The sequence below is a fragment of the Mirounga angustirostris genome, unplaced genomic scaffold, assembly GCF_029215605.1.
Source record: "Mirounga angustirostris isolate CCGP_5_RB_7025 unplaced genomic scaffold, mMirAng1.0.hap1 SCAF_4, whole genome shotgun sequence".
Classification (NCBI taxonomy): Eukaryota; Metazoa; Chordata; class Mammalia; order Carnivora; family Phocidae; genus Mirounga; species Mirounga angustirostris.
In genome coordinates, this window is record NW_026991712.1 from 146,682,328 (window position 1) to 146,694,922 (window position 12,595).

The following is a 12,595-nucleotide window of genomic DNA, read 5'->3' on the forward strand; positions in this document are numbered from 1 at the left end:
CTTTGCACAATGCCTAGAGCATAGTAGGTGCTCAATAAATGCAATTGTGTCCTGAGACCCCTGGGGACAGCACCATCCTGGGCACTCAGGGTGCAAGGTTAAGGAACAGACTGTTCCTGCAGGAGCCACATCATCAGAATTGAGGTGCCCCTTCCCAACCCCATGGGAGGCTGTGTATGGGGGCGAGGGAAGACCCCGGTCTGGGTCAGCAGGTCATCTCCCAGCATTGCCACTTCCTGGCTGTGTGACCTTTGATACACAGCTGTCCCTCTCTGGACCTTGGCATCCTGCTGTGCAAAATGTGGGCTGATAATCCCTGCCCCACCAGTCAGCATAACCTGTGAAAGCTAACCTGTGCTGAGCCCTTCCCATATACCAGGGGCTGTTTAAAGTACTTTAACCCTCATCCTAAACCCTGGAGATGGGTCCTATTATTATTTCCACATGACTGAGGGGAAAACTGAGACACAGAGAGGGGCAAGAACTTGCCCTGGGTCACACAGCTGAGAGGTGGTGGGCTGGGACTCGGACACAGGCCGACCAGCCCCAAGGCCACACTGAACTACTCGGCTATGCCCCCATGTCTCTATGAGTGTAGGAACTAAGGTCCCCATACAGTCCCCCATACGTAGGGAAGCTAAGTGCCCTGCAGTTGCCAGCACTGTCCCGGCCACAGTTAGTGCCCACAGAGGGTGCGGCCACCCACCGAGGTAGACCATACCCCGCCGCTTAGAAGAGGTGATGGACTGAGGGAAAGGTCTTGCCCAGAGAGAGATGCAAACCAAATCTCTCCCCCCGCCTACCCTCTGCGCCCTGCTGTCCCAGCCTCACCTGGCCAGCAGGGACACTCCCCGGTGGTGGTTGTCCGCCTGCTCCAGGAGTTCCCAGCCGCCCTGGTCCTCCAGAAAGGTGGCCTCATACGAGCAGCCCATCCTCAGCAGCAGGGTTTTCACCACTTTAACCATCCAGCTGCCGAGATGAGGGGGCTGAGACCTCATGCCCCCTGCCCCCCTGCGGGCCGGGCCTCCCTCCAGCCAGCCTCCCATCTGGCCAGCTCCCATCTGGACAGACAAGCTTCTCTGGGCCGGGCTGATCATGAGGTAGCAGTCATCGGTGTATCCACCAAAAGCGGCTTTTAAAAAATTATTATTGGCTTTGAGAAAGAGAGTCAACAGAGGCAAAATTCTGCCAAATGGTGCTTCATCCTCCCTTTTCTCCTGAGTCTCTTTCCCTGGAGGGAGAGGTTGGAGCCAGGCCTCCCCAGCACCCCGGGGCGTGCGTGCGTGCGTGTGTGTGTGTGTGTGTCTGACTTTGCTGGTCCAGGACTGTAACTGACAGCATACGTCTCAAAGACCCAGGGAGGGAGAGAGGGAGGCAGGCTCCAGGTGTTGCCCACCCTAAGAGCCTGGAGCTTGCCCTCCCCGACTCTCCCTTCCCCCACCTATTCCCTTCCCCGCAAAAACTGGCTGAATAGCTAAGCTAAGATTTACATGTTTTCATTAGGAGAAGGAAGGTTCTACCTTCCATGTCAAGCATCAGCACCTTTAACTAAGACCAAATGAGCCACCTGTGTAATGTTCTCCTCTGTGACTTGACCACCCTCCTCTCCCAGTGTGTCCCCATCTCCAGGGGCAGCCGGTCACCTTCTCACCACCTGGCTTGGGGACAGCTCTGGGCTCAGGAACTCACAGGCAGTGACGTGACTTAGAGGTTTCAGAGAGTCGCAGCTTTTACCCAGACCTCACCCACCCGCTCCCGGTGTGTGCAGCTGAGGAACTCGGAATCGGGCTAAAGCTTTTGGACACAGTGCCGCATCATTCCTAGTTAGGTCACTCCACTCTTCCACCATTTCCTTGATTGGGCTCCAAAGTTTAACACAAATGACCCTCCCCATCTTCCTTCCTCCCCACCCCACTCCCAGAGATACACCTCTAGAGCCCCAGACAAGGTCTGCGCTGCTTTGTAAAAAGGCGGAGGTGACAGTGTGGGGAGGAAGGTTATGGGTGTGGTGCAGGCCCTATGGCTCCCCCAAACGGCCACTCTGCAAGCTTCTCCACCCTCACAAGCGCCAGGGGAGTCAGAGGTGGTGCCATGGCCTTGGTACGGGGTGTCCCACTGGGAGGCGGGGTCCTATTTGGTCCTTACAACATACCTGTGGGGCAGGAATCACTTACCCCATTTCATGGGCAAGCACACCAGGCTTCCAAGAGGTTAAAGTGGTTTACCCAAAGGACAAAGCCCAAATGATGGAACCAGCACCCAAATCTGAGATGTTCTGACTTCAAGCCCAGCCTTGCAACTGCTTGCCCTCAGCCCCTCCAAGTGTGCCTCCCTGAGCATCCCACACAATAGAAGCCAAAGAAGAAAAGACTGAGAAACTCGACTGCATACAAACTTAAACCTTCTGAATGGCAAAGACCATAAAATAGTTACCAGTTAAGTGGAATACACGTGACAAAGAGTTAACATATATATGTAAATATATATGTTATATATATTTATATTAATATATAAAAAGCTCTTAGAAATTAACACCAAAAAAATCTCAACAGTCCTATATAAAATTGAGCAAATGTTGCTCACAGAAAAGGAAACACAGGGGCACTGAGTGGCTCAGATGGTTAAGCATCCCATTCTTGGTTTTGGCTCAGGTCATGATCTCAGGGTGGTAAGATGGAGCCCCGCATGGGGCTTCATGCTCAGCACAAAGTCTGCTTGAGATTCTCTCTCTCCCTCTGCATCCCCCTCTGCTCCTCCCCCGCTAACGTGTGCACTCGCTCTCTCCCTCTCGAATAAATAAAATCTTTAAAAAAAGAAAACAGGAAGGGTATTTCAACCTCAACCTCAATCATAATAAGAGAAAATCAAACTAAAATGACAGCATTTTTTTTTTCAACTTTCAGATCAGTGAAGATAAAAATATCTTCTGTTCCACTGTGCTGGCCAAGGTGTGGCAGACGGCCATTCTCACACCCTCCTGATGCAGTGACCTCTGGGGGAGGCCATGTGGCAAACTGGGTGCTTGAAGGGGTACTCCATTTTCCCCTTCATCATTCACTGGTCAAGAATATTTTCTACCACATATCCCTGTCCCAGCTCACTATTAAAATGCAGAAACCCTTCAGTGAGCCCAGTCTCCTTTCAGGAATTTGTCTTACATTGTACAATCACATGTGTGCATAAAGACATATAAACGAACTCACTGCAGCTTTGTCTGTAAGTGCAAAGTACCTAAACCAAGAGGATCCTGGCTAAATAAATTATGGTACATTGGAATTCCACTCAGAGAGATAATATGTGGCTGTTAAAAATAATGAGGCGGCTCTATATGTATGTTCTCCTAAGATATAGTATAAGCTAAAAGCAAAAGTGTGTAACTAAAGTACGCTACTATTGGTGTAAAAATAGAAACAGAAACGTGTGCTTATCTCTATATCAACCACCTGTGGAAGGGTATGAAAGAACCTGGTTGTTCTGGGGAGGCTCACTGGGTAAGGAGAGGAAAGGAGACTCACTTTTAATGCCTTCTGAGATTTTTACCCATGTGCATATATTATCTATACGGGTTAATAATTAAAAATAAAATGGTGAGGGGCGCCTGGATGGCTCAGTCAGTTAAGCATCTGACTCTTTATCTCAGCTCAGGTCATGATCTCAGGGTCGTGAGTTCAAGCCCAGCATGGAGTCCACTTAAAAAATAAAATAATAAAATAAAAGACCTCAATGTGAGACAGGAATCCATCAAAATCCTAGAGGAGAATATAGGCAGTAACCTCTTCGACATCGGCTATAGTAACTTCTTTCAAGACAGGTCTCCAAAGGCAAGTGAAACAAAAGCAAAAGTGAACTTTTGGGACTTCATCGAGATAAAAAGCTTCTGCACAGCAAAGGAAACAGTTAACAAAACAAAGAGGCAGCCCATGGAATGGGAGAAGATATTTGTAAACGACATTACAGATAAAGGGCTGATATCCAAGATCTATAAAGAACTTCTCAAATTCAACAGTCAAAAACTAATAACCCAGTCAAAAAATTGGCAGAAAACATGAACAGACACTTCTTCAAAGAAGACATACAAATGGCTAACAGGCACATGAAAAAATCCTCAACATCACTAGCCACCAGGAAAATACAAATCAAAACCACAATGAGATACCACCTTATCCCAGTTAGAATGGCAAAAATTAACAAAATGAAACAACAAATGTTGGCGAGGATGTGGAGAAAGGGGAACCCTCTTACACTGTTGGTGGGAATGCGAGTTGGTACAGCCACTCTGGAAGACAGTATGGAGGTTCCTCAAGATGTTAAGAATAGAGCTACCCTACGACCCAGCAATTACACTACTAGGTATTTACCCCATAGATACAGTTGTAGGGAAAATAAGGGGCACACACACCCCAATGTTCATAGCAGCAATGTCCACAATAGCCAAACTGTGGAAGGAGCCAAGATGCCCTTCAACAGATGAATGGATAACAAAGATGTGATACTTATATACAATGGAATATTACTCAGCCATCAGAAACGATGAATACCCACCATTTGCACTGACATGGATGGAACTGGAGGGGATTATGCTAAGTGAAATAAGTCAAGCAGAGAAAGTCAATTATCATATGGTTTCACTCATATGTGAAACATAAACAATAGCACAGAGGACCATAGGGGAAGGGAGGGAAATCCAAAGGGGGAGAAATCAGAGAGGGAGATGAACCATGAGAGACTATGGACCCCGGGAAACAATCTGAGGGTCTCAGAGGGTGGGGCGGGGGAGGGCGTAACAGGGTGAGGAGTATTGAGGAGGGCACGTGTTGTGATGAGCACTGGGTGTTATACTTAGCTAATGAGTCACTGAACACTACATCAAAAACTAATTACGGGGGTGCCTGGGTGGCTCAGTCGTTAAGCGGCTGCCTTCGGCTCAGGTCATGATCCCGGGGTCCTGGGATCGAGCCCCGCATCGGGCTCCCTGCTCAGCAGGAAGCCTGCTTCTCCCTCTCCCACTCCCCCTGCTTGTGTTCCCTCTCTCACTGTGTCTCTCTCTGTCAAATAAATAATAAAATATTTTTTAAAAAACTAATTACGTACTATACAGTGGCTGAGCATAATAAAAAATAAATAATAAAAGGTGGACCTTGGATACAAATCTAATACAAATTAATATGTCTAGGGAGGGAGGAGGAAACGTGAAATTGTGAGCTCCTTGGGGGAAGGCTGATTCATTGCTGTTGTCCAGCACCAGGCAGGCCTGACACACACACCAAGTAGCTATTGTGCAAATTATTGGCTCTCCTAAAAATGTGCTACTGTTCTCTCTTTTAGTCCCAAAGCTAATTTCTACCGGTTGACTGCCCTCAAGATTTTAGGAAGGGCCCTTGCTTCGTGGCCCTCCCCCAGCCAGGGACAGCAGGACATACCGCACGGGTACGAAGAGGGAAGGCTGAGTGTCCTTCTTGGCGTCCTTGCGGAAAGCCATGCGGCTAGGCAGGTGGAGACCGATGTGGTAATGGACCTGAATGAGCAGGGCCAGGAGCAGCTGGGGGTAAATGCGCCTCACGCGGCCCACGCAGCTGTTGACCGACAGGAGCTCACACAGGCCGCTGGCTGCCTGGGGGCAGAGCAGGGGGCTGGCTGGAGGCTCCTGGCAGGGGCCCAGGCTGCTTCTCTAGAAGGCTGGACCTGGATCTTTGCTCTTCTCTGGCTCAAACTGGTAGAGCCCAGATCTCCCCACACCGTGCCCCCCGCCCCGCCACCGCACCCCAACTCCTGGCTCTGTGGGTGAGCCCTACAACAGAACAATGGCCTGCCTCTTTGTGTTGACACAACCCTGGAAGAATTAGATGGAGGGCTCCTCTCCCACCTTTTGTGAGGTGGAGTCTTGATCCCATTGCGCAGGTGAGGAGACGCGCTCAGAGGGGTGAAAGCACTTAGCCCTGGTCACCTGGCCCTTGGGAGCAGAGCTGGGACTGGAACCCTGGCTTTCAGACACCAGCTTCCACATGCCCTGCCTCTTCCTCATTCATAACACTGGCACGGAGACCATGATGGGGCACCAGTTGTCCCCTCACTTTGGGCCATTAAACCAGGCCGCCCTCACTGCCTCCCCTGGTGCCCAGCAACCAAGAGAAACAAATCCCAGCCTTGAGTGGGAGCCAGGGAGGCCCAGCCCTGGACTCTGGCACTCCATGCCTACTGATCACTCCCTGCCTTTTCTCTCCACGACTCCCCACACCAGCTGTCCCAAGTCCCGGGAACTTGGCTTTATTGGCTTTTGGCCCACCATGCTCCCTGGGACCCTACGTGCTCACCGTCCAACCTCTCCACCTGCCATTCATCTCTGGTCCTGGCCTGGGCCTGCCTCCCGCCCCGCCCACCAAGGCCTCTCTAACTGGCAGGAGGACAATGCAGGGGTGGGGGGCGGGGGAGATGATGAGCTGGGGTCACGAGATTGGATAGCTCATTCTGGCCCCACCACTCCCTGGCCCTCTTTGGGCTTCAGAGTCATTCATCCTGTCAAGGGGCGTCAATGGTCCTCGTCCTACCAGCCCCACAGGTGTGGTGGAGAGTGAATGAGGGGAGAGGTGAGAATGCTTTACAAAGAAGTGACCAAGATCTGTGCTCCCATGCTGCTGGCCCAAGGGAAGAGCATTTGACTGTGAAGTGACAGAGCCCACAGCATGTTCCCAGGGAAATAAGTGACACAATGAAGGCTGGATGAGAATGATGAATGGCAGTTATTTATACTTTACAGCCCTTTCACACACACTATTTCACTCTTCTGAAAAGGGAAGATAGACAAGGCAGGACTCATTACCGCCCATTTTACAGATCAAAACACCAAGGCTAGAGAGGGGGAAGTGATTGACTGAGATTATATAGTGAGGCAGTGGCAGAGCTAAGATGAACCTCTTGGACTCAAAGCCTTTACGTTTTTCAGTAAACCAAAGATAATGATTGTATCCAAAAAACACAGTCTGTGCTGTAGAGAAAAGTCTCTAGTGATGTGCCATAGGGCTCTGCTCTTGGCTCAGTCTTGCTCACATTGTTTATCAACACCATGAGATAAAAATTAGTCCGGGCTGTATCTATGCTCAAACTGTACTTGAACAAAAGCACAAATGAGTGACTCAAGAATACACTAACACACACTGATTGAGAGAGGAGAGGATGAATGACCAAATCAGGGAAAGAATGGAGGCTCATGCCTTATTTGTAGACCTCAGTGCTGGGGGAGAGAGGCAGAGAGACCCAGTGGTGAAGCACAGGATTCAGAAGTGGGAGATCTGGGCTTGAGCCCTGACCCCACCACTCACTAGCTCTGTGACCTTAGCTAAGGCCTGGGATGTAACTGAGTAAGTGTCCTCCTCTGTAAACCTATTACCACCCATGCCCCCACCCGCCTTTATTCGCTTCCCTCCACCCGAATGTCTTGCTCTCTGCTGAATCCCCAGAATTCATGAGCTTGCCTGGCACATAGTAGGTGCTCAATTAATGCTGTTGAATAAGTAAATCAGTCCAACAAAACTTTTTTTGAGCATCTACTATGTGTCCGGTATATGTCAGACATTGAGGATATCACGGTGAGCAAAAGAGGCTCAGGCACTGAATCCATGCATCTCACAGATTACTCAAATGACCCCACAAATTGGTGTCAAATCAAATCACAACTGGGGTAAACTCCTCCAAGATAAAGTATGTGAAGCAGAGTGTAATATGCACAGATTTGATCATGTCAGGGAGATAAGAGAGGGCTTCCCTGAGGAGGTGATGCTTGAGTCAAGAGCTGAGGGATGAGTAGAAGTTAGGTTAGCGGAGAGCAGTCAAGAGAGGGAACTACATGTGCAAAGGCCCTGTGACAGAGAGAGCATGGTGTGTATGAATTTCTGACAAAGAACAAGGCTGGAGCCATGCAAGTAAGAGGGACCATGGAGTGTGGTAAGGCCCGAGAGGGGCTCAGGACCTTGCAACACAGGTAGGAACACTGTGTTATTCTCAAGGGGAATGGGAAGCCATTGAGGGGATTGAGAAGAGCAGATGTGCATTCTCAAAGATTTTTTGGCTGTGGTACAGGTTGGAGGGGCTGGAGTGGAAGCAGGGAGATGAGCAGGGGTATTATCCAGCTGGCTAGGGCCAGGATGACAGTGACAGAGGCAGAGAGAAATCTGTCCCTCTACCCAGTCACCTTCCTGCAGTCAGAACCGCCTTTCCCTCTGTGTTCCCAGGGCTCAGCTCAGAGCCTAGCAGAGAGCACGTAAACATGTTCCGTCACTAAATGAATGAATGAGGTACCTCATTTTATCTTCACGACCACCACATAAGCCAAATCTCCTCATTATCATTCCATTTATAGACGCAGGGGCTGAGCCTCAGAGAGGAGAAGTGACTTGCTTAGGTCACAAACTAGTACCCGTAGCCAAGCCTGTTCTCAGACCCAGGTCTGTGAGTCCCCCTCCCGGACTGCCCCCTTCCCTGTAAGCAGTAGCACCGTGGCATCCAGTGGGTCAGAAACAAGAGCCCGGAGACAAGAGCCCAAGCCACATGACTAGTCCCTGGCAGAGCAGGGCACTAGAAGCTGGGCATGCTGAGCTCCGCAGGAGGGGAAGACAGGGAGCGCAGGACAGGGCAGCCAGGGGGTAGGCGAGGCGGGTGCTCACCGCGAGGGGCACGATGGAGGCCCGGCCCTTCTTGGTGAAGGGCTTCTCCTTCAGGCTGGTCAGGAGCAGGTCCAGGAGGTCTCGGACATCACAGCTGGGCTTGCGCAGGATCAGCTGCCTCCACATCTCTGCGCCATTGCTGGGGGGCAGGGGGGTGGAGATGGTTAGTGGGGACCAGGGTGCTGGGGCCACCCTGCCTCCCAGTGGTTTGGGGAAGCAGAAGGGAAGATGCCATCAAAATTCCATGTGTGCCAGTGAGCAATGGTCCAGAAGACACTCTCTAAGAGGCAGGGGGCTAACAATTATTGAAAACCCTATTTCCCAGGTATCATGCCATGTGCTTTATACACAATTTATTCAGCAAATATGGAGCATCTGCTCTACCCCAGGCACTAGGCAAATCTCTGGGCGTATAGATGTGAACAAGATATTCAAGACATTCAAGTTCACTGAACTCTCAAATGACCCTCAAGGTGGGTTATTATTCCCATTTTACAGATGCGGAGTTGAGGCTCAGAGAGGTGAAATCATTAGTCCAAGACATCACAGCTAATGAGCTGCAGAGTCAGGAAGTGACCAGGTCTGGTGCCTTCAAAGCCGGTGGTCATTCCTCTATAGCAGGGGGCCCTTTGGGGCCTGGACCTTACATTTGTCACATAATATCAAGGAGTGCCTGCACCTGTCCCCATACAAGGCAGTACTCCAGGCAGGGGAAAGCCTCTGGGCCAGCCGGCCCCAGCCTGTGGGCATTCCTATCGACTGTGCGGAACTGAGAGCACTGAGAGGCCAGTGGTGCACGAAAGGGTTAACGGAACCCCTTGCCCCTCCGCCTGAGCATTTGAAACTTCCATTAACTTGCTAACTCTGTTCCCCTGGAAACCTGATAAAGATAGTATGTCAACTATGTTGCTAGGCAACATTGCCTATGGTAAAAATGACCCAATTGGTAAATTGCATCTGGGCTGGGAGGAACTATAAATTAACCATAAGAACCGAAGAGGACGCTGTAGCATTGAGCTTCCCAGGGAGCAGTGACTCTTGGGACTGGGCTTGTCCCCGTGGGGACCCCAGAAGCAAAGTCTGCAGATCTTTTGTAAGAGAGCAGTTCTTAGGAGACATTTCAGCCAGGGCAGCCCCTACCCCTCTCACCAGGGAGGCCCAAGAGTCCAGCTCTTAAGCCCAGAGGGAAGACGAGGGCATCCCGGGCACAAGATGGTAGGAGGCCATCTCTCTCGGGCTCACGCAAGCACCGGCGTGGCACCTGAGAGCCGGGCCTCCTTCCATCTTGTCCCGGCTCTGTCTGGCCTGCTGCATGGGCTGCCGCAAGGACTCCTGGGAGGAGGAGCCCCTGCCCCTGCTCTGTCCTACGGCCTGAGCAACTCCAATGTCAGGTGTGGCCCTGCCAGTCTTGTGAGTCTGAAGGTTTGGTGATTCCAAAAAGAAACCCTATGGGGGGTGGGGGGTAGTGGGGGCCAGAAAGGGTGAAATTCTTCCAGGTGGGAGCACGGGGACGTGTCCCCCGGCCCTCACCTTCCCAGCCGGTCTCCCTGGCCTCTATGAGTGACGCCAACTGTCCCCTACTAGAAGCATAGCTCATCACCCAGCTCGGCACGATTCTGCATGCACTCTCGTACAACTATCTGAAGGTGTGAGCCGTATACTTGCTGCCTTGTTCTGGTCATTCAAAGATGTGGGAGTGTTTCCTGGGCTGGGAGGCTGGAGCAGTCAGTCTGGTCTCTCTGGCCACAGTGTCCTCTGCCCGTCAGACCACGAGCTCCCCTAAGGCTGAGAGCAGGGGGCATCCTCCCACACCATCCAGGCCTGGGCAGGCACTCAGCTTAGCTGGCTACATTGCTTGTCACGAGCAGCCATCTGGAGTGGGAAGCATGCAGGGAGTATTTCCCCCTTTTGCCTTTGGAGGAAAGTGAAGCCCAGAGAGGGCAGGTGAACTACCCAAGACCACACAACAGCTGGAGGCAGAGTCAGGACCAACACTCAGGCCTCCTTTCTATGGCCTCCTTAGGGCTCTGGGCTTAGAGCTGGTCAAATCTGAGTTTAGGTCCTCATCCTGTTGCTTGCTCACTGGGTGCCGAGGACAAGGAAGTTCACCTCAGTTTCCCCATCTGCAGAGTGGGGTTGTTGTACTGAGGGAAGGGATTAATGCTCTGCATTCAGGGGCGCCTGGGTGGCTCAGTTGGTTAAGCGACTGCCTTCGGGTCAGGTCATGATCCTGGAGTCCCGGGATCGAGTCCCGCATCGGGCTCCCTGCTCGGCGGGGAGTCTGCTTCTCCCTCTGACCCTCCTCCCTCTCGTGCTCTCTGTCTCTCATTCTCTCTCTCTCTCAAATAAATAAATAAAATCTTAAAAAAAAAAAAATGCTCTGCATTCAGACACCCAGCGGTGCTTCGGAAGTGCTTAATGGTTGTCATAAGCACCACAGACCTTGCGGAAAAGGGGCCAGCTGGGAGGGCCAGGGCCTGCTCTGGGTGGAAGGACAGGTTCCCAGCCCAGGATGGGGGCTGCTCCAACCCTCTGAGGTATGGTGGCGGGAGCGCCTCCGTTGGTACCTGTCCAGCGGGAGGGGGCACATGAGCAGGGCCACAACCACCTCGGTCATGAAGGAGCTGGCCAGGAGGGAGACGGGCAGCAGGGCCACCTCGCGGGCCCGCGGCTCCTGGATGTGGTTCAGCTGCACGTAGATGCCCTGCATGATCTCTGGGATCTGGGGCACAGCCAGAGTGGCCGTGAGCAACCAGGCGGCCAGTTGGAGAAGCCAAGGCAGGCATGGGAGAGCAGGGAGAGGGGAGGAGGAAGGAGGTGGGGGTGGCAGGATAGAGGGGCAGGGGGGAGAGGGAGAGAGAGAGAGAGAGAGAGAGAGGAGGCAACAAGAGACAGATGAGGGGGCGGGCAGCAGCGCACCTGCTCCTTGCCTGGGAGACAGCCAATGGTCCTCACTGCCTTCCCCACCCCCGCCCAGATCAGTAAGTGAGTTCTTCCTCACCTGCAAGTAGGAGGCACCTAGAACTCAGCCACCACCACCCCTGCCCCCCCAGTGCTAGGGGCTCCCGCACCCCCCACCCTGCCGCTGCCAGACGGCTGGTCTCATCCCTGGGGGCTCTCCCGGCTCAACCCTGCCCCCAGGGAGCCTTACCACCTCCAGCACCCTGTGGCGGTACCATTCCAGCACCGAGCTGAGCGTGACCTCTGAGGCCAGCTGCATCATCTCCCCAGAGTCCTTCCCCCCGGCCTCTGAGCTGCCTTTCAAGCCTTCCAGGGCTGCTAGTAACAGGTCCTTTATCTGCTGGGGTCCCAGGAAGTCTCCAAACTCCTGAAACAAAGGCACAGAGATACAGACACCCGTGGACGGACCCCAAACGAGCCACCACCAGATACATGCAGACGTCAGCAGGGCAGGCCGTGCAGACTCTGCGGGGGTCCAACCCTTTGGGGAGGAGCTACAGAAGAAGGGGAGACATGGCCCCTGCCCCCAGAATGGGATAACATGCTTCTGGGCAGGGACCAGAGGAGGAGGGGGCACTCAGGGTGGGCCTGTGTGGTTGGGGAAGGCTTCCTTAAAGGGGACTTGAGCCTGGAAAGATGGAAGCGGGGGAGAAGACATTAGGGTGGGCTGGCACTGCCCCTCTCCCCCACTCCCAGGAAGGCCCCGAGCTGGTGGGCAGCGGGCGGTCACCGCAATCACGCGCAGAATATTCTGGCATGGGCTGACAGGGTTGTAGGGCCCCAGGAATCGCTTGTTGCTCTCATATAGCTCCTCCTTATTGGTCTCTTCCTTCTCTCTGGATCCTGCAAGAAGAAAGCCTCAGTGAGGCCTGGCCAACCTATTTTTTTTTTTTTTTTAACTTTTTGTTAAACACAGATGGAGGAAGTACACAAATCATAGATAACCAGCTTGGTACATTTTTACGGAATGAACACAT

General features: G+C 52.3%; 1 protein-coding gene across 1 annotated transcript in view; it reads right to left on the reverse strand.

Annotated features, from left to right (window-relative positions):
• Positions 1-12,595, reverse strand: part of MROH7 (maestro heat like repeat family member 7) — a 43,288-nt gene that overhangs the window by 13,167 nt on the left and 17,526 nt on the right. Inside the window, exons 9-14 of the mRNA XM_045895415.2 lie at positions 12,349-12,461; positions 11,809-11,985; positions 11,225-11,379; positions 8,658-8,796; positions 5,421-5,611; positions 832-969 (exon numbers count right to left, since the gene is read on the reverse strand). Of these exons, the coding sequence (XP_045751371.1) occupies positions 832-969; positions 5,421-5,611; positions 8,658-8,796; positions 11,225-11,379; positions 11,809-11,985; positions 12,349-12,461 (913 nt within the window). The remainder of the gene's footprint in view (positions 1-831; positions 970-5,420; positions 5,612-8,657; positions 8,797-11,224; positions 11,380-11,808; positions 11,986-12,348; positions 12,462-12,595) is intronic.